Genomic DNA, 24,236 nt, shown 5'->3' on the forward strand with positions numbered 1-24,236 from the left:
ACTGAAATAACATGGTGCCCACTGGAACAAACTGCACTGTGCACTTCAAGACACCCTGGAAAAACAGAACGGAGGATAGTTTAGCCCAGCCTAAGTCCTTACCATATCCCACACAAAGTTGGCCAGCCAGTAGATAACAGGCTTCACACCACTGATGAACTGCAAGTGTTTAGCCTTGCTGACACGTTCCTGAATAAGGAAAACCACAAAGCTGGCAGGAACAAAGGACATGGCAAAGATCACACAGATGGACACAAGGACATCCACAGAGGTGGTCATCCTGGATAAAAAAAGGAAGAAAGCAAATTGTTTGTATGCTGGTACTGGATCCTTTGAGATGAAATGAGGCAGCTCATGCAGGGCAGCGCAGAAACTACTTCTTCTGCTGTCATTAGTCTGTCCTTATACTCAGAATCCTGAGTAATGAATTACCATGCAAGATTCTCTTAACTGCACAGCTCTTCCCCAGCCATATAACAAAGGGAACATACACAGTCTGTTGGCATCTCAAACACAGCATCACAACCTGCAGACTGGTTAATAACTTCAGCATAATAGACTTCTTTCTGCTTTCCTTATTACCACCACTTTGTTTCCCACATAATCCATTTCCTGGGGTTGTTGGGATTTGTCTTTTTTTGGTGTTGTTTCAAAGTTGAGCAGTATCTTCCCATTATCTGCCACTGTTTTATGGATTGAAGGACATATATACACACAGATTATGAGTTCTGACTCAGATTGCAGTGAGAGTGAACTAGTCAATGCCTCAGTGAAGTTAATCCTGTGCATTACTGTGTGCCCCCCAGCTTGAGACAGTGAGAAAGACTCAACAGAACCTATTAGTGGTTCCTAGTCAAATGGTGAGGACAAAAGAATGACCATATTTATGGTGAGACACCTTTCTGAAGGTGGCTGAGAGGAATTTCCTAGAGTTCAGAAGGTCTGATTCCTGAAAAGGACTGGTTCTTAAAAACTGCAGCTTCCAAGGACTCGAGGACAAAGAAAGTTTGTACACAAGTGTTCAAGAGTGAGTTCTCAGCATCACAGGTTGCCACCTCCCCAGACCAGATAAAATAAGGCCTGCGTGTTAAGAGCCTAAATGGCAGAGGCCACTGACTGTCCACCAGTAGGTCCAAAACCTCCCATTTGCTTTCATCAGCAATAAGGCCAAACCCATCCATAGTCATGTCACTACTTACAGAGCTACTTCAGAGAGCTGTTGCTTGGTGAGGTTGAGTGGGTGATTTAAGGCAGTGATCCCATAAGCACTGGGATTTTCACCCTGCTGGAGGTTGGCCCGAAGGATGGCATTGTTGATCACATTCAGGAAGGATGCAATGGCATGCCAGCCCTTGTTGTTAAACCACACCTACAGGACACCACATCAACATCAGAAAGGCACCAGGTACATCAGCTACCCAAAAGCTTCCTAAGCCCTTCAGAACATCCCTTCCTCTGTTGAGGGTATATTTCTTTCCATATCACTCCAGCTAGCTTGCTCAGGGGCAGAACACACCGTTTAATCAATAAACACAAGAGGCTCCTGGAAGCTATCACTGATTCAGCACTGAACTCTTTTTGGCATTCAGGCCTAGACTCTACAGGAGAAACAGATTTTGAGGAAGTCCACATAAAACTACAAGCTACATTTGCTCCATTACAAATACAGAGATCTCTGGTCTATAAAGTTTTCCAAGACAAACTGCTGTAACTCCAAGTCACCAGAGCTTCAAATAGCAGGCACAGAAATGAAGATTGGTTAATTTACCTTCACATTGTTCTTTGTATCCAGGCCTTTCATGAAACTTGATAAACTGTTGAGAAATCGATCCCCAGAACTCCCCTGCAAACAGCAAACAGTAACAGAGACAGTTACTTCCCCTCTAAGAATACCTTTACTCATTCCCTGGGGTCTAACAGAGACTACACAATGTTTTTCACAGCTCTGACAGCTTTCTGCCAATTCAACAGCCTCTACCCGCCAAAGTGGAGGTGGTAAGAAGGTAAGTGGTAAGAAACCACTGAGTAACTGTGGTTTCCCTTCACCCTTTCCTTTCTGTAGTCACACCGGTAAGAAGAGTCAGTCTTATTCCTTGTTTTTTCACAGCAAAACGTATTAACCAAAGTTGCATGCAACCTTCAGAGATATTGCAGCCTGCAGGCAGGCAGTCTCAGAGGAAAACAGTGGCCCAAATTCTCTTCTGAGCCAGGGCAGGCTCAGCACAGGAAGGTTCTGTAGCTATGATATTTTATGAAAAATCCTTTGCTAGGATTTTTCCCTCCTGAGAGCTGAGGGCCTCAGGAAAAAAAATGTAAACAATAACTATCTGCTGCTGTGGAATGCAACAGGTGCATCTGTGATTGGTGCATGTTAGTTGTTTCTAATCAAGAGCCAATCACAGATGCGACTACATCGGACTCAGAGTCACAAGATTTTCTTATGCATTCTATTCTTGTTCTTTGTAGCCTTCTGATGATTTTTTCTCTGTTCTTTTGGTATAGTTTTAATGTAGTATTTTAATATAATATATATCATAAGATAATAAATCAGCCTTCTGAAAAACACAGAGTCAAACCTCGTGTCTCCACACATAAATAATTCCCAACAAGGTTCAACTGAGGTTTTGAAAATGGCAGCAACCACTTCTTAATTCCAAAAGACAGCCCACCCCTTCCTGCCGCAAAACATTCAGATGTCTGCAATTCCCACTGGCTTGCAACTGGTGCTGGGCAGAACCCACATCAGCAACATGGGCTGGGCAAGCTTTAGCTGAGCATGTCTTCAAGACTTCTGCTACTCCCAGACAACAGCCTGGGAGATTCCAGCTCAGAGGTAGTGGGGAGAAGTCAGTGGACACAGCTAACATACACATGCTTCTCATTTTATGGCTTTCAAGTCATCTCCCAAGTAACAAGACTCAGTATTTAGTGCATCCTGGGCTCATGGGGGACAACTGCTCACCTGTGCCAGCTCCAAAATTTTCTTCACCCGTTTAACGGCATCAGTGACTTCATGACTTGGAGGAAGCACAAGGGAACTGCTGGCTCCCAAGGAAAAGCCACCATACCTGAAAGTTCAGACAGAAAGTGACGCTAAGACACGACTATTCATGGACCTCCACAAAATGCTACTCCTTATCCCTCTCCATGTCCATGTCTCCTCTTCCTGCAGTACACCCAAGGCTAGCATCTCCACTCTTACATGAAGGGATGACTTTTATCCTCCTACATGGCTGCTTAGCCATGAAGTCTTCTACTCTTTGTTTCTGGGGTTAAACACTCATATCACGAGTGCTCAGCATGCAGTCCAAAGGCAGCTATTCTCTGCTGCAGGCAAAGCAGGATGTCTCCCTGCTGCCCTCACTAGGAGGAATAGCACCTTACAGAACAGAGGACCAGCACACTGGTCATGCAAATCTTTTCAAGACTGCTCTCTGCATAATGCAGACATGCTGTCCGGTGCTCTGGGGTTGTCCCAGTTTATCCTTAAACATCTTCCTCCAATATCTGGCAGTTAAAAACCCTATAACACAAACTGCAAAGCAGGGTGGATGTATCCTGCTAAACACTATGTTCAAGGTTTAGTGGACATATACAAGCTAAGGAAAATGCAGTAACTCACCTGAACTCATTCACCCAGATTTTATTCTTTAAGCTGCAGAGAGAAAAAAGATATATAATACTGAACCAGAGGAGAGACAGACCTAACAAAGCTGCAGGCACATAGCCAGAGAAAAGAGTGCAATAGCCTATCATATCTGATATAGCTCCTACCATTCTTCTTCACTGTAATCCCTTAGCTTCCCCCGTAATCTGCCTATGAGGGTCAGCACACAGAATCACTCACAAAGCAGAAACATCACTTGAGCTGAGGATCAGGGCTATCTGAGGACCTGAGTGGATCTGGCTCACTACTGAAGAATTTGGGCTGCCCAGGCTTATTTGCCTGATCTGTGCATCACCCATAGAGCAAGCAGGGTTTGTCGGGGAGGGAAGGGGGAGTGTTCAACAGCTACCTTTTCCCAATGATCTGCGCATAGGTCTTCACTAGGTAGTCTGATATATTGCGGCCTGTCAGATTCTGGAGGATGTCAGCTGTGTCTTGCTCACGCTGGTGTCACCATGAAAACACAGATAAATGCTCATCAGAAAACACAGGTGCTGACTGAAATAAATCTCATACAATGCTGCATGCAAGAATCATATCTAGCCACTCTGCTCCTCATGAGTATTCCTCATTGCAGTACCACTGAGCTCCCTCCTACCTGTGGGGGTGGCAGGCCCCCTGCACCAGGGGGGCACACAGGCAGCATCTTCTTGATCTTCTCACTGCTACACTCGCAAGACGGGGAAGGATTCTCCATGCTCCAGTTGCCTTTCACGAAGATGTCCAGCACTGACTCTGGGACTGAAGCAGTGGTCCATTCCTTCTGCCCCACAGTGCAAGGAGTGTCCCTGTGTTTGGAAAGAGGCAAGAAAAAAAGCAGTTTTTAAAACAAATATGATGGCCTTTGCTTACAAGAGATTTAAAGATCAAACTCCACAGTCCCCAGAAGAGGCAGTGTGTTTCTCAAAGGAGCTTGACCTCACAGAGATAAACAGCTCAGAGCAACAGATCAGACTGCAGCTTTTAACAGATCCCACTGCCAAAGAAACTGAGTCTGGCCAACACTGTAGGGTCAGACACTCCCCTCTTTGCATTATAATTAAATGTTTTGTTTCAGTCAGTCCGAGCAGGCACACTGTCCAGAGTTCAGGGAGCATCTGGTGAATGTGCTTAGTCACATGGTTTAGTTAAAAGTAGACCTCCGAAGAGCAGATAGTTGGACTCAATGATTCTCATGGGTCTCTTCCAACTTGAGATATCCTGTGATTTTAAGATCACAGAAGACAATCTTCTTGGATGACTCCTTGAATATATTTCTGCCTTTGGGGCATCAAAACACTGCTCTTTGCCAAGGTAGCAGTGGGCAGCTTTTTCCCCATGGCCCATTGGTGGAATAGCTAGGCTTTCATGCCTGTTATGAAGGATGCAGCTTACTTTCCACCACTGGCCATTATATCAGACACCTTGCCTCCCTCCCCATCATCCTGTGATCAGGAGCTGCAGGTCTTCTGGACACACCATCTTGGACTCTTGGAGTGTGTACCTCTTCTACATTCACAGACTAGATCTTCAGTGACTTGCCCAAGGTCGTGCACCCAGTCAGGTGGCAGAGTTAGGAAACAACAAATGCTGTCTGGCTCTCCACTCCTTTTGCTGGTGTTTGTGGGGTGCTAACTCGGGTTTCTAATTCAGCTGGAAACAAAGGACTGTGTAGTGGGAATAGCTACAGTCAATAACATACACCAACAAATAGGTCCTTCACCATGTTTGGGATCAAACAGTAACTAGAGTCATTTGCTCTCTCCTTTGCATCTCTATCAGCAAGGACTTGCACTCAAACCTCAATTTCCTCACCAGACTGAGAGCTGGAAACTTTGAAAAAGGTTCTCAGCAGAAAAACTGAATGTAATTACAAGTCTTTTGGCTTAAATCCTGCTCTGACCATGCATTACTATAATTTCCTAAAGTCAGCTAGAGCTACCAGGGATGTGTTTTCTGTTGCCAGACCAGAGTTCTACTTACGGGATGGAATGTCCCTGCATACAGCGTGTCCCAAACCCCGGCTTATCAAGAAGGGCATCCAAAAGGTTGTGAGTGCCTGCATCTTCTGGAGCATCGTTGCTATGGGAACAGCAGTAAAACATAATCAGTCAGTGTGGTAAAAGCACACAGCAAAAGAAGCAACAGAGCACAGTGAAAGGATGTGGGCAGGGATTTGCCCAAGAATGCTTGGTCTAAGAGCACACACACATTCCAAGTCTTTGTACACAGTATTATTAGGAGAGTGATAGCACCATTCAGAAATGGATATGACCTTGCCTGTAATTAGAGCTGGTTTAGAGCTGATTTAAAGGTCAAAGAAGAAAACACCACAACTCTCTTTGAGAGCTGAACAAATGTGCTTCTGAGATAAGCATAAAACCCAAAGCAACCTGTTAAGGAACTCAGTAACTCAAGTTCACAGAGAAAATAATTTATAGGCCACAAAAAACATACCTAATAAAAGTGTACTGCTCATCGTACATCCAGGGTTGTAGTTCCAGGCTGGGATACTTCCCAAAAGGAGGAACAATCAGGCTGAACATGAGAGCAATACACACAAAGACAGCTGGCAGCACAATCTGAAATTGTAAGGAAAAAACACATCCTTTTTATAAGCAAATGTTTCCAGAGGCATCAGGAGCTACATATGATTCACTTATTGGATCAAAACTTTTTCAAAATTTCCCAGGAATACCTTTGCTATTTACACCAAAGCAGTGCTAGACACCAATCCAAGATCTGTCTTGGCATTCAATCAGGGAATTCACTTCAGTTGCAGAGGATTTAGCTGCAAATGCTCTTCTCAAGGGCAAAATTACATTCTGCTGTGCAAGAATACTGTAATCGCATGGTTTATCATACAACTCCTTTCACTTGCACAGGCAAGTGCTTCACTTCTGCCCCCATGTGCAGTGAAGGTTAATTTTGGTTATCTGCATTCCCTTGAGGTTTTTAGCCCACAGTCAAGTCAGACTACAATACACAGTCCAGAGCTGTCCCTGATGAGGAACTTTACTCATGTTGGAAGCTCTTACCTGGGCAAAAAAGCCCTTCCAACTTCTCTTGGCAATGAGCATCCTCTTCCACAACAGAGCCATGAACTGCTGCTGGGTGAGCTTCCAGCCCTTCATTTGGTAGGAGCCTTTCCCATCCATGCCACTGAGAAGGTCTGTCTCTCTGGATTCTAGAAGCAAGAAGAAATGACCCTCATTCAAAAGTTCAGAGATGCTGTCTCTGCTGAAGACACAAGGTGATGGCTGGAGCAGCCACTCTCACTCACCAAAACCAAAAAAAGCATAGTCAGCAGCAATAACAACAGAAATTTACATGAATGTGTTTTCTCCCTTATCTCTGAGCTTTGATGGGAGGATTGAGCAGGCTGTGCATCCTGCACTGTCCACTGTTTCTAAATGCAAATATATCACCACTCCTTTGGCACACTCAGCCTTTAGATCTGCAGTACTTATAATATGAAAGAGCATCCACAGAAAGAAAACAGGTCTGAACTCCAGCAATACCTGGATCTATGTCTGAGTCATTAGGATCAAATGCATCATCTTCTGTAAACGGACGAAGGCAGCTCTGTTTGTCTCCAAACACACGTCTGTTCCTTCTGGCTGGCAACGTGCCATCTGAAAATAATGCAGTTATGGTTAGCTGAACTGCTTCAGTTCATCTCCAGCTAGCCCCAGAAAAAACAAAGCAATATCATTTTCATTTTACACGTCTTCCATTTGCAAACTGAAGAGCTGACCTGGAGTGACTTCAGTGCAGGTAAAAACAAAACCAAGACATCCATTCTGCAATCACAGGAGAGTCATATGTAGTCATGTGACTACAAGTGCAATTTGCTATTATGAGCACTCAGTGCAGTGATCTGCTCTCAGAAAGAGAAAGTAATTTGGACCCTACTGTGGTCTGATGCACCAGGAGTTCTTCAAAGCAGACAACAGTGTCAGTCAAGTAATTTGCAATATACTCAAACAACAAAAACTCTTCACTATTGCGAAATAAATATGCTACTGAGTCAATTGACCTTTACAGCACATAAAAGCATGCATTAAATACACTAAATCCAGCTACTTCAGGTCATTAAAAATACTAGGACAGAAGAGGTTCAGTTCAGTCTCAATCAGGCTCTGTCACACCTTGGTATGTGTCACTTCTTTAGGGGACAACTACACCCACCTGAGGTTTCTGCATCCACACCGCTATCATCAGCCACTTTCAGGAAGATCTGAAAAAGAATGATAAGTGCCAGTGAAAATCAAAAGAGAAGAGATATTGTGGGTACTGCTTCAGAAGATGCCATGTGAGACTGGCAGGTGCAACGAGAAAACTGAGGATACCGAGTTTATCCTCTGCATGATGGCGATATGGACTTTGTGGCTTCTGTCCAGTTTCTGGGAGCCAGACTGCTACCAGCTGATCCCCCTTTCCAGTATGAGTCCGCAGGCCATCTCAAATATGAGCTCTTTCCTGTGTCTCAGAAACAGACCTAGTAACTAAACTTGGTGAATCTTATATTTCCTGATGTCTAACAGCTCTTGCTTGAACAGGCACCTTCATGGAGCTTGACCCATGGACTCTCCTAAACCAGAAATAACCCATTTTCAAATTGCAGATAACAACCAAGGTCTTCACAGCTGTGAAGGACCTAGAGGGCAAACTAAGTAAGTGACAAAACCACTGTTTCAGTTTCCCTTATCATTCTTTAAAAATAAACAAATAAAGATTCTACACAGAGATAATGTGCCTGACACTTCTGTGATAAAAAAGAGAGACTTGGCAGCTGGAACATAGTCACATGGAACAAACCCTGAAACCATAAAAAATCACTGACAAGGGCATATGTCTAAACTGTTTATGTAATGTATGTATCCAGTACTGAAATGTATGTTTTCAGCTAAGTGCAACACAAAGCATCCCTAAAAATAACATAGATATTAGAAGCCAAATCAGGGGCCAGCCTACACATGATATCTCAGCCAAGTACAGATGAGCACATAGGACTTGTCCTTGCTTGTCTCTACCACGTTTCAGTTTTTAATGCACACCTCTATGAGCACATTCTTACACAGGGCAGAAGACAATCCCTTTTGGAGAGGAACACGAAGCTGCCTGTTCTGTCAATTTTTACAGTAAGCAATAAGGTTTCATCTCATTCCTAATTCTGCCATGATTCCTTCTGCCTAGTTTAAGACAAACAGGAGTCATCAGCTCACTAACCTCCTCCAGAGTAGTTTCCGAGATGCCATAGCTGGAAATGCCAAGATCAGAAAGACGGTCATCAATTTCATGGAACAGCTCCACAAAAGCTCCCTCTTTAGCAGCTTTGTATGGCAAGACATAGGTTAATTCATGACCTATGTCCTCCACCAGTCTTGCCTCAGGAACATGTTTTGTAATGAGATTTGAAATTGCGGACACATCTAGAAAAAACAAATGTAAAAGATAGTTCTATTCTGGTTACCACTCATTATGTGGAAAAAAGAGCTCAGTCTTAAAAATCCTGCCAGAAGAAAAAGAGGACAAACAGGACATCTCTGCTTATTTCCACGAAGTGTCATTTCTTTTTAATTTAACACAAGACTGGATAAAAGCTTGGACTAAAGCCTGGCTATACTTATGTGCAGAACTTGGGAGAGCTTGTACATGCTACTGGAAGACCTGCAAATAAATCATTATGTACAGCTCACCAACATCATATACTGCTAACAGGCCACACAACTACATATTTGCTTATTATATTTCAGGGCAGCTTGAATTCAAAATGGCTCACTCAAGAAATGCATGCCAATATTTAAAATACCATCACTGTGAATTTAATAATTTTCCTAAGAGTGTAGCTACCTTGGAGCAACAAAGTTAAGGCACCTGTCCAAGGCGAGCTACAGAGCTAATTTCAAATGGGATTCAACCTTAAATTTTTTCCAAGCCTCACCTATTGTCAATGTGTCACTTTCATGGTCACTGCCAAGGCCAGCATCAGAGCTGCTCTGGGAGACACTGTCATCCTGGTGACAAAAGAGAAGACGAACATTATTTTTTGCTGTTTATTCAAAATGGGGCCCACCAGATGCTACACACTAAGTAAGTCCAACCAGAAGCTGCAGATGGAGACATAGCACTACAAAGGGCTAAAACAGAAGTAAGATCATGGGTATAGAAGTAAGCGTTACAAAAGTATACTTCACTTATTTTGTATTTCTCTGATCCACTTGAGACCACTGGCACTGAAAGAAACTATAATGGGGATGTATGTCCCACACACAGTTTAATGAGACATGGTCTTGGCACAGTACCCACCAGACAAGTAACACTTCTTTCAAAGAACAAGGGATTTTCTTTTGAGACATTCTACCATAGAAAATCTTAGCTGCTGCTTCCAAAAAGCCTAAGATTTCATGAAGAAAGAATAAACATGAGCAGAAAAGGCCAGCTGTACCTTTTTCAGATAGGAAACTGTGCTGCTGCTGTTTCGGCAGGAGCTCAGAGAGGAATCTACATCCTTTTTGACCAGGGTCAAATAATAGCCTGTTCCCAGCTGGTTCTTCAGGAAGAGAGAAGAGCCAACACAGCAGAGCTTGCCATGAGAAATGATGGCAATCCGGTCCCCCAGAATGTCAGCCTCATCCATGTGGTGCGTGGAGAGAATGATGGTGCGACCTGGAAGAGAGCAAGGAAGACGCAGCTGCTAAGACAAAACAAACCTGTGCTGCCACACCAGAGCCACAATCACCCGCATCTTGCTAAGAAGCTGGATGGGAAGTTGATGCCACAATTTTGGCTCCTTTGAACAAGACCAGGAATATGGAGAAGATTCACAGCTACTGTCATGGGTTTATTCTCCCCACTGTCTGATGGCTCTTGCTGTGCTCAGCAACAGCAGGTTTAATTTCATGTCTGCAAGGCTGGTTGCATGGAGCAGAACAGGATATTGCTGAACACCAAGGGTGATTTTCTGACTTTACCTGCCCTCAGTCATAAGCCAGTAAAAAATTTTGTTCATTAATTCTGACATGAATAGGAGGAGAAAGATGTACAGGTGAGAGATCTGAGCATCCTTGTCCTGCATGGTCTTTGTTCATTCCTTGGTGCAGGCAACAATAAATTTGCAAGGACACATTGCTATTTTGAGAACAGTCAAGAATCAGATTGATTTTCTTTTGCGTTTCACAATACATTTATTAAGAGTAAAGATGGCATACCTTGCCGATACTTTAGAAGCAGTTCCCATATTCCTCTGCGAGAATAGGGATCCACCCCAGCTGTAGGCTCATCCAGAATGACAACCTTGGAGCCACCGACAAAAGCTAAGGCAACAGAGAGCTTCCTCTGCATGCCACCTGTCAGGCACAAGAAAGAGATGTTCAGGCTGATGCAGAGATGAGTTGAACAGCAATACTTGCAGCATGGTGGATAATGAGCTCTGAAAGAAAGCAGACTGAGGAGTACTGCTGCTGTTTCAGGCCTTCAGGGTCCCACCACTTTCTGGACAATGGATAATTCATGTGGATAGTCTTTCCTCAGTGGAGTCTAACTCTCCTCCTACTGCAGGGAACCACACCTTGCATGCTCACAGTGAACTGTACTGTCTCAGCACCAGGGGTAGCAAATCGCCAGTTCGGAGGTCTAAGCATATTTGGGGATCTGGAACACAGGTCTCCAGAGCTTGAGCTGCAGAAGTAAGTCCCCATGAGACTCCCCTTCCATGGAAGTGTTCCAGAGGCAAAAACAAGGAATTGCATTCCTCAATACTAAAGTCAACCACAGTCATCTGCTCTCCCTCCCCAAAGTCAAATGTGCAGTCTGTACTGACACTTGAGTAAGACAAAGGCATGTCAGTCCCTCTAGTATCTGGTACAGACTGACACAGGAATTCTGCCCCTACTGAACAAAGGAGAAGGGCACTCCAGGTCATCAACTGAAAGGGCAGAAGTCAGTATAAGGAATGCCAGCAAGAGACTTATAGATTATGGTCCAAGCCACTCTCATCTAAACGCATAAATCCCAAATATATTAGTAAGCTTTGGACAACACACAGCAAATGCAACTGAACTATGTCATGATGGAAAAAAATACAAAATACTCAGAGAAAGTGAGAGACTTGTTATGGCCATTAGATAGTTTGAGACTGTGCAAGATTGTCGTGTTTACTAAGATACACTGATTAGGTACTTAATAAATAACTGACTTCCTTAAATGCTTAATTTTATAGTAGTCTATATATAATTGCAGGATCCCATCAAGGTCCATAACACAGCCCCTGCAAAAGTCTGTGGAGTGTTTCTGAGGCTGAGAAATGTAAAAGATCTGAACCTACCAGAGAGCTTGCTTGTCCTAGCTTTCAGTTTGTGAGGCAAACCAACATCTGTTGCCATCTGCTCCATCTCCTCTTTCACCTTCTTTTCCGGCAGCCCTTTGAGCCGAGCGTAGAACCAGATGTGCTCCTCCACAGTCAGCCTAGGGAACAAATGCAGCCGCAGGGTAGAGTTGAAAGCACCATATTGGATTTGTCCCTTTTATTAGCATTACTGCAGGCATTTATTTTCCTCAGGAAAACATCTCTTAAGGCTGAGGTTTCAGGAAGGAGCCACATACTAGGTGCACTCAGTTTGGGCCTGACTTCAGGGTGTGGCTCTATTCAGCACCCATGTAAATAATCCTTTTTTAAGGATGCTTGACAGTACCACAAACAACCTAAACCACTAGGCATCAGGGAAACACTTGGCCTAGCTGAGTGGAGTACATTATTAACAGACATGAAAGATGAAAGTGTAAGCTCTTGCTGGTCATTCCCAGGCACTTAGGAATGTGCTAATAAACAGAATGTTCCTGTACCAATTCCACACCACTGTCTCACACCCTGCACACACAGAAAAAGAACTGTCAAAGCCAAAAACACACTGCTGTTTCCTAGAGAACCCAAACATCTGTTGGATAGCATCGGTCCTACATATCCCACATGATACTCACAAGTCAAACAGCACATTGTGTTGTGGACATACACCCAGGTTCTGCCTGATAGTGCTAAGCTCAGAGCGGATATCTTTGCCCAGGATGAAGGCTGTTCCTGAAGTTGGGGGGAACAAGCCAGTCAAAATGGACCTGAAAGAGAAACAGAACAGATCAGCAGGTTCTGCCACTAGGAAACAGTGGAAGGCTGAATTAAAAGTAGGTGAAAACCCTGGGGAATCCCATATCAAGAAAGTATTCTGAAAAACATCTTACTAATGGATTTTAAATAAACCAAACCACAAATCAGCTCCAGTGGTGATCAAAGAACACCCACATGGCTGCATGAAGGAAAGATTTTTTCCTCTAAAAGCTTCTTGTTCTTTCAGTACCAACTTGCTTTCTTTCACTGGTAAGTCAGAATCACAAATGGCATTACTACAAAATGCCACCTACAGATTCATTTGACCCAGCATCAACCTGCACCCCCTGTGGTTCCAGTCCCCTGTATCTATAAGGCACCACCACAAGTGACTAAATCAGCAGAGGCATTCTGGTCTGCACCACTTGCACACTGCAGTTCTATGGCTACCTTTACTATATGGATAGGAGTTGCAGTATTCAGTCACTTCCCTACTGTCTAAAATCATTATTTTGTTCTTACATGGTAGTGGTTTTCCCTGCTCCATTATGTCCCAGAAAGGAGGTGATTTGTCCTTCATAGAAGTTAAGTGTGAGACCATCTACAGCAACTTTCTTGCCATCACGGTAAACCTTGACCAGGTTCTGGATGGAAACACCAAGACTCAGGTGCACTGGCTCTTCTTCCTTGCAGACTGGAAGGAAACACAAAATAGAGAGATCTGATAGGTTTAAACAAAAATTGCATGGGAGTTTTAATAGACATCACATTCCCCCAAGCCTGTGAAAGAATGAGCTATATGAAGAACTGACTACTTTCTTCCTCAGAGATAGGAATCATCCACAGAAGTTGTCATTTAGCTATTGTCTCTCTCCTGGGCTAATTTAGGAGTTAGAGATCTCCAGTTTTATCAGGGTCAGCAAAAAAACAAGGCCTTCTCAACTCCATGAGCCTGAAGTACCCATCTGCACTCAGGTGCGCAAAGTACCTTGCGTTTATCTGCATGCACCCACCCGATCAGCATACCCAATGCATGATAACAAAAGGGTAACCAATTTCACCTATCCATGCCAGTACTGCTCCTACTGTCCTTGGACTCTCATTTCAGAAAAAGGCAGACCTTAACACTTCAGAAAGAGTCTGTGTCCAGCACTTACCTTCTGAAGACCCTTTCTGGTCAGGATGGGAGTGCTGCCTGTCCTGTGGTTCCTCCCCAAACCAATATGACTTTGTGAAAGGAAAGTACCAGGGTCTGGGAATCCCATACTGGCCTGGAAACAAAAGCATTACATGAGCCTGAGTGTATCTGTCCCTTTTCTTTTATTAGCTTTCAGGACAAGAAGGGAAGTACTCCACCCACAGTAAGCCTCCAGATGAGGCACTAAGGTGAAATCTTTCTATATGAAGACACTGACAGACTCTGGACAAGAGACATCTAACTTCACTTCAGGGTTAAAAACCCTATGCTGAAAGGTACTTAGTAGCACATGTGGTACTGATATGCAACTCCTCTCTTGCAGCACAGTCTGTGAACTTTAGAGGAGGGAACAAGAGAAGTACAGCAAAGCTTCTGAGGCTAGATCAGCCATGGCCACAATGGGGTCATGCTTCTGTGCTGGGCAACACTCACTGCTAGCAGCAAGCAACAACCTTGCTCTGATGCTGGTTTTGCTCCATGACCTTTACATAGCTCTGCTTAAAAATGGGCCAAATTTGCACCTTAGCAAGTGAAAAGGGTGAAAGGATTTATTTAAAAGCCTTAAGACATGATTATCTCTCAGAAGTAGACCTCACCTGGGAAGACAGATTCAATGTACCAGGTCATGACTCCATACAGGAAGGTATCAAACAGCATCATGACAGCTGATGTGGTGATGCTAAAGCCATCTTCTTCCAATGGGCTCTCAAAGAAGTTGTCCCACTGAACACCAACTCCCTGCTCCTCAAACAGTGCAAAGTACTCACAACCAAAACCAAAGGCTACTGGAGACAGCAGGCTCTGAAAATAGGAGGCATGAACATGCACTGAGTTTTTTTACATCTACTCTCCAACTAGTCATCTCAGTTGTAGCACAAGAATAAGGGACATTGTCCATATGAAAAGTCCAAGTTCCACAAACCGTCACTGTACTTGCAGATACAGAGTGGCATATTTGGTCTAGGTTCCAAGAGGCCTGAAATCTCTACTGGACCCCCACCCAGCATTGTTTTCCTATCTTCTTTCCCTTACTCTTTGGATTTTCCTGCAAGGCAACAGGTTGCTAACAGTTGCCCTCTTCAGACAGGTAAGAAGTGCTGTGCAGAGGAAAGGCAGGTGGTTCCTCCAGCATGTCTGGTTGTACAGTGTGACAGCATACAGAGATCAAGGCAGCTTAGTCCAGCTGCATTACTTCTACTACCAAAGCCAACAAAACTCTCCCAGCAGCTTCTGCCAGGCTCAGTAAACCTCTTTATCAAGCCCAACCCTGAAGACTTTTACACTGAAAATTAACCTCCCATTGCCACTTCTCCCCTTGTAACAGTGTTCAGCTGATGAGTGCCACACTGGCGGCAACCTGGTGCCCAGAAAAGTTTCATCAAGACTCACCGCAAAAATCTTGAGTGAGAAGCTGATGTGGTCCTGCCAGGCAACACACAGCACATAGGGCAGGTACAGTGTGAAGTAGACAATGCCCCCACAGGCAGCTGCCAGGTTGGCCCTGGAGAACACAGTGCTGATGAGGAAGCACTGGAGGATGGTCACAACGCCGAAGATTGAGAGGAAAATGAACACCACACTAGGATCGCTGTAAGGCAGCAGATTCCCCATCTGGCAGGAGAACAATAAGTGCATGAGGTTTTGAAAGGGCTCTCCAAGGTACCTCTGTTATAGGCAGCTCTGCAGAGCTCTCAGGGGAGGCAGGGTTTCCTGCAATTTGCACAACAGCCTTCCCAGAAGTGAGGCAGTACCAGAGGCACTTTCCAACAGAACTGAATCTACAACACTCCCTCCTGCTGTTTTCAGCCACACAGTCCTGCTGCTCCAAAATTCTCTTCCGAAAAAGTGGCTGGTCAACACACACCCACAAACTCCTCCCCAGTGTGTCAGTGCAGACCACTGTTTAGCAGGCTCTAAAGGCTCTAGAGTCTGCTGCCACAGGCCAAACCAGGCTACTCACCTTCAAGATCAGCACCAGCAGTCCTGCACTCATCAGGAGAGGGACAAGGCTGCTAATGAACCAGCTTAACCAAAGGATGCCATTGTCAAGTCCCATAATCCTCATTGTTTCTTTCAGCCGGGCTTCCTTCTCATACACAATACCCTTAATTATCACAGCCACTGAGTAGATCCAAGCTAGTGTCATGAAGAGAGGCATGGAGCGGCTCATGACACGCAGAAATCTGTGAAAATGAAAGAAAGGGGCCAGGAGTGAGAAACATTACTGCAACTTCAGATACCACTTCAAGGGCTATCAGAGCATGGTGACAGCTAAGGCTTCACTGCACAAAGCAGCTGATGTGCAAAGCCTGACACAGGATCCTTGTCTCACCATGAAGTGAGGTGGATGGGTTTAGAGCATATTGCTGGAGTGGGAGCTGGACCGGCAACTGTCACTCAGTGGGAGTGGGTGCAAAGAGCTGCCTTGCCTGGGGACTGCTCTCAACTGCCCTCTTTCCCCTCTCCTGTGCCTACCTGTCTGCTTTTTTCCCCAGTGCTATTTTCACTTGTATCAGATGTGGGGATATGGTCACACCTCAGGAAGGTACTGTGTATGTTCAACTCCAGTACTCTCCTGGGCAGGACTCTGCAAGTCATTACATATTCTAAATCCTCCATGTGGGTGCCCTAATTCTAGGGATTAGGAACACTATGGAGATTGCCTCCTCACTGACAATAGGGACCATGCCTGAGGAGTGACAAAAGCCCATGCCTCCCAAGGTCATCCTCCTGGGAGCTTCTGAAGCAGCCTGCATACATACATGTCATCCACGTAACATGGGTAGGGCATCTGCTGCACATAAACTCCTGTCTTCTTCTCCGTGCCTGTCTGAACCCTGATGATGGCCTGTTCTACCACATCCTGCAGGTAGACAAAGCCTCCCCAGACATAGCGCATGTCCTCAAAGGGGTCAGCACGGGGACCAGGATCCCAGTACCTGCACCAAGGGAACAAGACCTTTCCATTAGAAATCCTCCTCAACCCATCCTTTGTAAGAAATTGATCATAAGGCAGGATGTCAGGGCTCACCCATCCTTGATCTTGTTGGTCCTTTCCACATTATCAATGTCCATGCGTATCTTGTATTTCACATGCTGGGGAAGGTCTGTGCTGTCAGGAGCTATTTCAGTGAAGACTATGCCAGCCCAGAACCTCCTTTCATCCAGAAGTTCCAAGGACTTGTTAACGAGCTGGACTTCTGTGGGCACAGGCTCCAGTTTGTCCAGGTTGACACACTAGACAGGGACAGAATTGGAAGCATTTATGGGATTCACTGCCAAATTATAATGTACTTTGTTTAGTTGTGGGGTGGAGGGAAAGAACACTCCAATGGCAATGTCACGCCCAAGAAAGAGACAACAGCATCAGACTATTTTGCAATTTGTTGTAGCCCAGCAAGTTGCAAGAGTTGTCATTGCTTCCTGCTTGACAGTCACCTACCAGTCAAACATATATCACTGAGAAATACCCCAGCAAAGGCATTTTCTGCATAGAAGGTTAGCTAGCACTGCAGTATTACTACAGAATCTCATCCAAGTATCAACTTTCATAGATAGTCTTATTTCATCTGTTACCAGTAAATCAAGTCTGATTCAAAGCCTCTAAACATCAGTGGAGAGACCTGAAGGTTGGATCGGGCCCTTAACAGGGCCTGTTTCTGTTTGCACTCATCTCCCAAGCTGATGAGGCAAGAAGTAGAACTAATTTTGTTCCCTCCGTTTAAAGCAGCTGCTAGCTGTACCAAAGCCCCCAGCTAAACCCCAGACTGAAGTATGAGCTGCTACACTGCTGGAGACAGCAGCAGCTTTCAGTGAGTAACAGAAGGGCAGCAAACCACACACAGTGACAAAAGCAAAAACTTCAAAAACAAGGCCTACAGTTAGATTCCTACATCCTGGTTGTATCCAGAAAATGGATGGAGGAATATCTATCTTCCCTTTTCAAAATACCCAACTGCATGAGTGGAGATCAAGCTGCTGCCCTCACCCGGCACCTTGCCCACAATAACAGGATCTCACCTCCATGAAGCGGGAGATGGTCTGGATAGCCCGGTCTGTCTCATTGAAGGCGTCCATCCAGGTGTACACAGAACCATTTTCTGTCTCAAAGTCCTCTGGACTGTTTGACAGGAAACGGGCAACATCCTCCACTGTCCAGTTGGAAGCTGGCAAGTGCAGGTCCCAGAGGGCTTTGCCTTTCAGCAGTGTCTGCAGGTGTTTTGTTTTCAAAGAAATAGTTGTGAGAAGTAATGTTAGATTCCTCTCTCATAGCAAAGACAAGCACTACAAGGAAAACAGCTGTAAAGAAGGTGCAGGTAGAGGCCCTCTGTCATACTGAGAGGATCAGAACAGTGGCGTCCTTCCCCTCACCTTCCCTTTGAGAGGGATGTTTCTCCCTCAGTACAGCTACACCACATTGGTGTGCTTTGCAGGCTGGCTGCCTGCCTCCGTGTCCTGCCAACCCCTCTCCCAAGGAGAGGGCAGCAGAGAGCCATGTACGGCTCTGCATCCCACCCAGGCAAACCAGAGAAGAGGAAGATGCTAGCTCAGCAGAAATGCATTTGCCCAATACTTGGTGCCTAGCTCTGCTCCCTTCTCCCAGAAAAATCTACCTTCTGTCTGGGATGGAGAGCGATTGAGGCATGCCTGAAGGCTCAACAGTAACTGTGTTGAGCAGAAGAGCACCAGAGCACCAGCACCAGAGGCCAGGTGATTTTTGTATTTTGCATTTGTGCCACCAGGACTGGCTGAAGCAGCCCTGTACAGCCATGATGTCCTGCCTTTGTCCTCCTGTCTGGGACAGTGCTTTCTTCACCTGGTTTAACTGCTAGCTTTCTGAGGACAGGCTACTGTATGCACTGTGCCTAGCGCAAATGCACTGAAGCAGAAACCAGTCCACTGGGCAGACAATTTAAGGCCAGGCAGGAAGGGAACAGCAATTGTAAATTACATAGTTGAACTGAAGTCAGGGAGATAAAAAGAAAAACCTGCACAAGAGAGAAAATGGCAAAAATCCTTATGATTAAGAACAGGAAGTAGATTTTTTTGCCACAACAAAAATGAAAGAGAGGTAAAGAGCTTCCCCATATTCTGCTGTTACCAGCCAACTAGAAAGTAGTGGGTCTCACAGTTACAAAAACAACTTTGCAAACTGGAAAAACAGAACAGTCCAAGCTACCAAAGGAAAACATGCAAAAAGGAAATCTAAGCACATAGGAATCAGATGTGCTGTGCTCTCTTCTCATTTGGTCTCCATGGTTAACTTCTGCTACCATGCGTGCAGGGAAATGGCTCAACCTCATCTTGTTTAAGTCCAACACTAAAGTTCCTTAACCACAGGGGCACATGTTGCCCTTCCTGAAGTTCACAGGCACACTAGCAACAAGCTAGAAGTGGCAGGGATGGGCAAGTAAAGCACTTTCTTCTCTCTCAGCAGGAAGAAATATGCCAAACAGATTGTACAACCCAGAAAGTTGAAAGGCGATGGCCAGTCAACCCAGAAACATAGGAACTGAAGGGGATGATCCCTGGGAGCTGCCAAGGCACTGACAACGAGGTACTCCTGCTTGTGCGAATGTCAACAGGTGACAACGAAGAGACCACTGTTACTGCATTGGTACAGAAAAGACCAGATTGCTGGGAAGATCAATGGTTATCTTCTAGAGGAAACAATGTTAATAAGCAACATAAAATATAAAACCATAGAAGCTCAGGGCTCAGCAAAAAAAAAAAAAAAAAAAAAAAAAAAAAAAAGAGCAACATTCGCTTTTCAGAGGACATCACTGCAAATCAATGTTTTGGACCTCAACTTTCACCTGAGCTTTGTAATGATCTGTTCAACTGTCTCTGGCACTCTAGTATGTCACGTTAATGGAGAAGTACAACAGGCCAGGTCACATGATTATTCAGCAAAGCATTAAACTGGGGTAAAAACAGAATGAATTTCAAGGTTTATATGACCTGGGGAGGTCTCTGTACACAAGATAGTGCACTGTGATACCCAACCAACTGTGTTGCAGACAGCTGGAAAAGCTACTCTACAGTGGTCCCTCTGTTTCTTGATGTTAGTTTTACATCATTTTACTTCCAAAGGCATCAGCACAGGGTGCAAAGATCCACCCCTCAGAGCTGCACCCGAGGAACCATGGTGACATGCTCATAACACATTAGATCAACACTGCAGACAAAACAGCACATTTTCCAGCAGAGGCAGATTAGAATCGGGTGTTAAATGTGCACTGCTCCTTTTTGCAGGAGACTGTTATGCGAAGAAAGGAATGCCAAGCATAATGCAAGATCAGTACAATCAAGATCTCTTTCAAGGAGTCTCATCCATAATATTTATCTGCCCAATTCAGCACTGAAGCCCCATTTAAAACAAATATTTCATCACTTATTGCAAAAAACAACAGCAGTGGTTCTGTCAAGGACAGAATACTGACCCGAATGAGATCCATTTCCTGACTACTTTCCATAAATGTCCAAATCTTTGGGCTTATCTCCTCCCACATTCCCCCGAGGTCACGAAACACACCCAGCTCCTGGAATGTCCTGTTCACCTGTCACAAAGACGAGAGGAAGGTTATTTCCAAAAGCTGGCAGAGACCATCATAAGCTAAGAGGGTGTACTGAGCCTTCAACAGTAAGTGCATGGGAGGTGAGAGATTAGGGAGGCTGTGCTTTTGCAGGCAATCCTTCCTAGGCTTGTGTTTGGGTCCAATTTAACTAGAGAGGATCAGCTGCACAGACAGAGGACACAGCTAATGCTACACTATCAGAGGACAGGGCTAGAGTTACCTCAGACATGACCTTCCTTATAGCTGGCGTATCTGGAGTGTACAAGATCTTCCCAATCAGCAAGGGTTTCAAAGCCCTCCAGATAATCCTGGAAAGCGGGCTGGATTCCAGGTTCTTCATTAGTTCATTGCAGTAGGGTGCTGAAGAAGAGCACAAAGGTGAGTGGCTGAACAGCACAGTGACAACTGCAGAAGGTACAGAGCTTCAAGAACAATCAAAGCTGAAAGCAAAGCATTTTTCAGACACAAACCCCCTCCTTTACTGCAAAGCTCCACAAAAAGCTCCTTTTAGCCCAAATCTGCACAGTCTGCCCAGTGAAAAAGAAGCAACCAGGTAGCCTCCAATACTAAGAGCCACAGTACTAGCTCTGTAACACTTGCACAACCCCAGTGCATGGCACAAACAAAATTTGTCTGGAAAAGGTCAGATTTCCAGAGGCTGCATGTGACTGTGCTCCCTCTCCCACTAAAGCAGGTCCACTGCACAGCTTTCTGTGTACTTTACACAGTAGGTAGGTAGCAGGTCCTTGGGGGGACTCTGAAAATTGATAACTTACCGGCCTTAAGGGCATATGCAGGACAATATATGTATGCCTTTCTGAAACAGCAGTGAGTATGAGGACTACCTACTTTCATCTGTGGAAGTTTAGAAAACACTAGCAATGACAATCATGAAGTAGATGGGACCTCAGACCATGACATTGTTACACTTACTTGTGGAGTTATCATAGAAGTTAATCACATCATCTTCAGTGCTGTTGCCTCCAAACAGTGCTTTGTAATTGTTATCCTCATACCAGTTGAGGGATTTAATTTTGAGCCCTCCACCTTCAGGATGGCCACACACGATGCGTGACACAGCCTGGTAGATCTGCGTAGAGGAGTTTGAGGCATTCACATTGGTCAGGAACATCACTTCTTGCCTCATGTCACTCCAGCTCTTCATGCTCAGCAGCTGGAGGGGAAGGGCAGAGAAAAGAATGGAAGCAACTACCAAACAGGATCAGTAAAAGGAGAAGTTCTCTCTTCAAACCACAGAACAGATTTTTCAACAGATGAGACTCCCCTTGAACCCAATATCAAAGGGAAGAACCAGGGAAAACAATTCCCCACCACCACAATGGAAGTCTCTTCTGAGCAAGTACTTGGAATATATCCTTGCCAAGTTCTTTACTACTGAGTTTTCTGCTCCAGTGCTGTGGGTGTTCCTGGCCTCCCTGCCCTCTAACATGGAAGCTGCTTGTCCTCCTGGTTGCACAATGGCTTACATTCCAAAGGAGTACCCTCACAAGGACGGGTGGGGTGGGGTATATCGAGTCAGAATAGGAGTTAAAGGAACAACACCAAATGACTGCAGCTCGTGGGTCACAAACTGGATGAACCACAGGCCACAGCAGTGTCACCTGGCACAATTCCACCCAACCTCCACTGATCTACACCAGGCAGCCAGTTTGACCTTCCAGATTGGCATCATTTATTCCTGTCCAGAAACTCCTTGCCCCATTGTCAACAGCATTCCCAGAATATCCTTGAAAACAAGTCCTGTTGCAGCCAGGAGCCTGAATTACAGCATAAGCTTTGCACACAGACAGTCACTGCAGGAGCCTTCTGCTGGCCAGCTGACCTGACACCAGGCCTGAGGTGACAACATTCAACCAGCCAGAGCAATTAGTACCTCAAGACTCATTTGAGTGGCATAAGCCAGACAACATGCCTGCAATTTGTCACGAACAAAAGCACCATGCCCTCAACCTGAGATACTCACTGCATTAATGCTGCCATACTCAGGTATGGCCCAGCTCACCACAACAGGAAAAAATAACCCACCTGCATGAGCACTGGTTTCATGCTACATTGGAGTGTTACTTTCAGACCCCCTAGCTTGAGATGTCAGAATATCAAATGGTGACAATAAGTGGATGCTAAGAAGAAATAAGACAAAGGCAAGAATCTAGGATATTCCTCTAAGTAACCTTCCAGCTTCCATTTATTTGCAGCTCAGGGAACCTCTATTTCCTAACCCTCAATGACTTTCTTCCATGGTAAACTCACAGAATTTAGAACATCCACAAGTATTTAACATCCAATATCACAGGAAAGAACCTCTTCTCTCTCCTTATCTAGCTGTGGTTAGCTCCATTTGGTGTCATGTGGTTTTGTTTTTATGGCAGGAGACAGTGAGCATTCAATCTCTATCTCTTCTTCATGTGCCACTCAACTCTATAGGTCTTTGTCATATCCCCAGCTCATATCTTTTGCAAGCTGAACAGTCTCAGCCTATTCCCTTGTTCCTTTCGTGAAAGCCATTATACTTCTAAATGTCCTAACTGGCCTTCTCTGAACTTTATTCCAGTTATGCTATCCCTTTTCAGAGAACAAGAACCTAGATCTGTGTTCCTTATCAAATGCTTTTGTATAGTATCATGGTAAAATGCTACAGCTGGTTCTCTATCCCTTTTTAGGTGTTTTCCAGAATTTTATCTGATTTCTTGACTCCCACTGAAATATCAGGTGACATTGACTTGGATGTTCTTACTGGGCTGTCCAGAACAGGCATGTGCACTTAACTGGGTGAGAATTGCTGAGACACCTATTTGTAACTGCTCACCAACTGCATTTCAGAAACAACTTCAAATGCTGTGCTCCAACTGCCCTATTTTCAGACACAATAACAGAGTCAAAGACCATCTGCCACTTTTGCTCACAGTGCATTGGTCTATCACCTTTGTTTAAATAAATGCAGATAATCAAAGTCTAAGACAGCTGGTAAAGCCAGCCAGCAACAATGCTGAAAGCAGCAGTGTGCTGGAACAACCAATCCAAGTTCACCCAAGGAAAGCACACTCAAGACTCTTTGGCCTTACAGTGGGAGGTAAACCTGACCCTTTATATGACACATCTGTGCATGTTTTAGATGTGCCAACATCTGGAGAAAAATTCTTGATGCTAAACAACAGCTACTACGTGTCACCTACACAAGGAGCCTTTATTTTCAGATGCCTAAGAGCACATGACACACTGATATAATGCAAGACAGCTGTGAGAACAGCAAAAGTCTGAGTACAAATGTCCAGATTGACTGATTTGAGTGTACTTTTATTTCCTCACTACTCACTGGTGCCTTTGCCTGCAGCCTGGCACCTCTCAACCTGGCTCCAGGTTCACAGTGACCTACAGGACACCAGCATGAATGAAAACTGTCATACAACTGGTTTTGTTTGTTACATACCTTCATGGAGATGTTTGGATTTGATGATTCCTCACCCAAAAGGCCAAGGCTGCATTTCAGGTGTGACAATTTGAGTGTGCAATTCAAAGGGATGCCTCAGGGAGTTTTTGATATCTTAGCTAAAAGAGGTCATCTTTGCTCAGCAAAAAGGGAGATGCTTCAGCTAAAGTACCATAAACTCCCTAATATTATAAGTAAAGGTACTTAAATAGGAAGTGCAGATAATCCCCATGAACATGTGAAGTACTAACCATTTTAAAGAA

General features: G+C 44.7%; 1 protein-coding gene across 1 annotated transcript in view; it reads right to left on the bottom strand.

The window, feature by feature from the left end:
- The window catches only part of ABCA1 (ATP binding cassette subfamily A member 1), a 93,561-nt gene that overhangs the window by 10,336 nt on the left and 58,989 nt on the right, over positions 1 to 24,236 (bottom strand). Inside the window, exons 9-37 of the mRNA XM_041470647.1 lie at positions 21,459 to 21,699; positions 20,746 to 20,885; positions 20,391 to 20,507; positions 17,968 to 18,156; positions 16,979 to 17,184; positions 16,710 to 16,886; positions 15,908 to 16,130; positions 15,337 to 15,558; positions 14,544 to 14,748; positions 13,907 to 14,020; positions 13,272 to 13,443; positions 12,629 to 12,760; positions 11,976 to 12,115; positions 10,861 to 10,998; positions 10,098 to 10,318; positions 9,594 to 9,666; positions 8,879 to 9,081; positions 7,838 to 7,886; positions 7,168 to 7,281; positions 6,685 to 6,833; positions 6,104 to 6,228; positions 5,630 to 5,728; positions 4,266 to 4,455; positions 4,017 to 4,111; positions 3,623 to 3,655; positions 2,963 to 3,068; positions 1,769 to 1,843; positions 1,200 to 1,369; positions 103 to 280 (exon numbers count right to left, since the gene is read on the bottom strand). Of these exons, the coding sequence (XP_041326581.1) occupies positions 103 to 280; positions 1,200 to 1,369; positions 1,769 to 1,843; positions 2,963 to 3,068; positions 3,623 to 3,655; positions 4,017 to 4,111; positions 4,266 to 4,455; positions 5,630 to 5,728; positions 6,104 to 6,228; positions 6,685 to 6,833; positions 7,168 to 7,281; positions 7,838 to 7,886; positions 8,879 to 9,081; positions 9,594 to 9,666; positions 10,098 to 10,318; positions 10,861 to 10,998; positions 11,976 to 12,115; positions 12,629 to 12,760; positions 13,272 to 13,443; positions 13,907 to 14,020; positions 14,544 to 14,748; positions 15,337 to 15,558; positions 15,908 to 16,130; positions 16,710 to 16,886; positions 16,979 to 17,184; positions 17,968 to 18,156; positions 20,391 to 20,507; positions 20,746 to 20,885; positions 21,459 to 21,699 (4,296 nt within the window). The remainder of the gene's footprint in view (positions 1 to 102; positions 281 to 1,199; positions 1,370 to 1,768; positions 1,844 to 2,962; positions 3,069 to 3,622; positions 3,656 to 4,016; positions 4,112 to 4,265; positions 4,456 to 5,629; positions 5,729 to 6,103; positions 6,229 to 6,684; positions 6,834 to 7,167; positions 7,282 to 7,837; positions 7,887 to 8,878; positions 9,082 to 9,593; positions 9,667 to 10,097; positions 10,319 to 10,860; positions 10,999 to 11,975; positions 12,116 to 12,628; positions 12,761 to 13,271; positions 13,444 to 13,906; positions 14,021 to 14,543; positions 14,749 to 15,336; positions 15,559 to 15,907; positions 16,131 to 16,709; positions 16,887 to 16,978; positions 17,185 to 17,967; positions 18,157 to 20,390; positions 20,508 to 20,745; positions 20,886 to 21,458; positions 21,700 to 24,236) is intronic.

This window comes from Pyrgilauda ruficollis, unplaced genomic scaffold, assembly GCF_017590135.1.
Source record: "Pyrgilauda ruficollis isolate IOZ18807 unplaced genomic scaffold, ASM1759013v1 scaffold106, whole genome shotgun sequence".
NCBI lineage: Eukaryota > Metazoa > Chordata > Aves > Passeriformes > Passeridae > Pyrgilauda > Pyrgilauda ruficollis.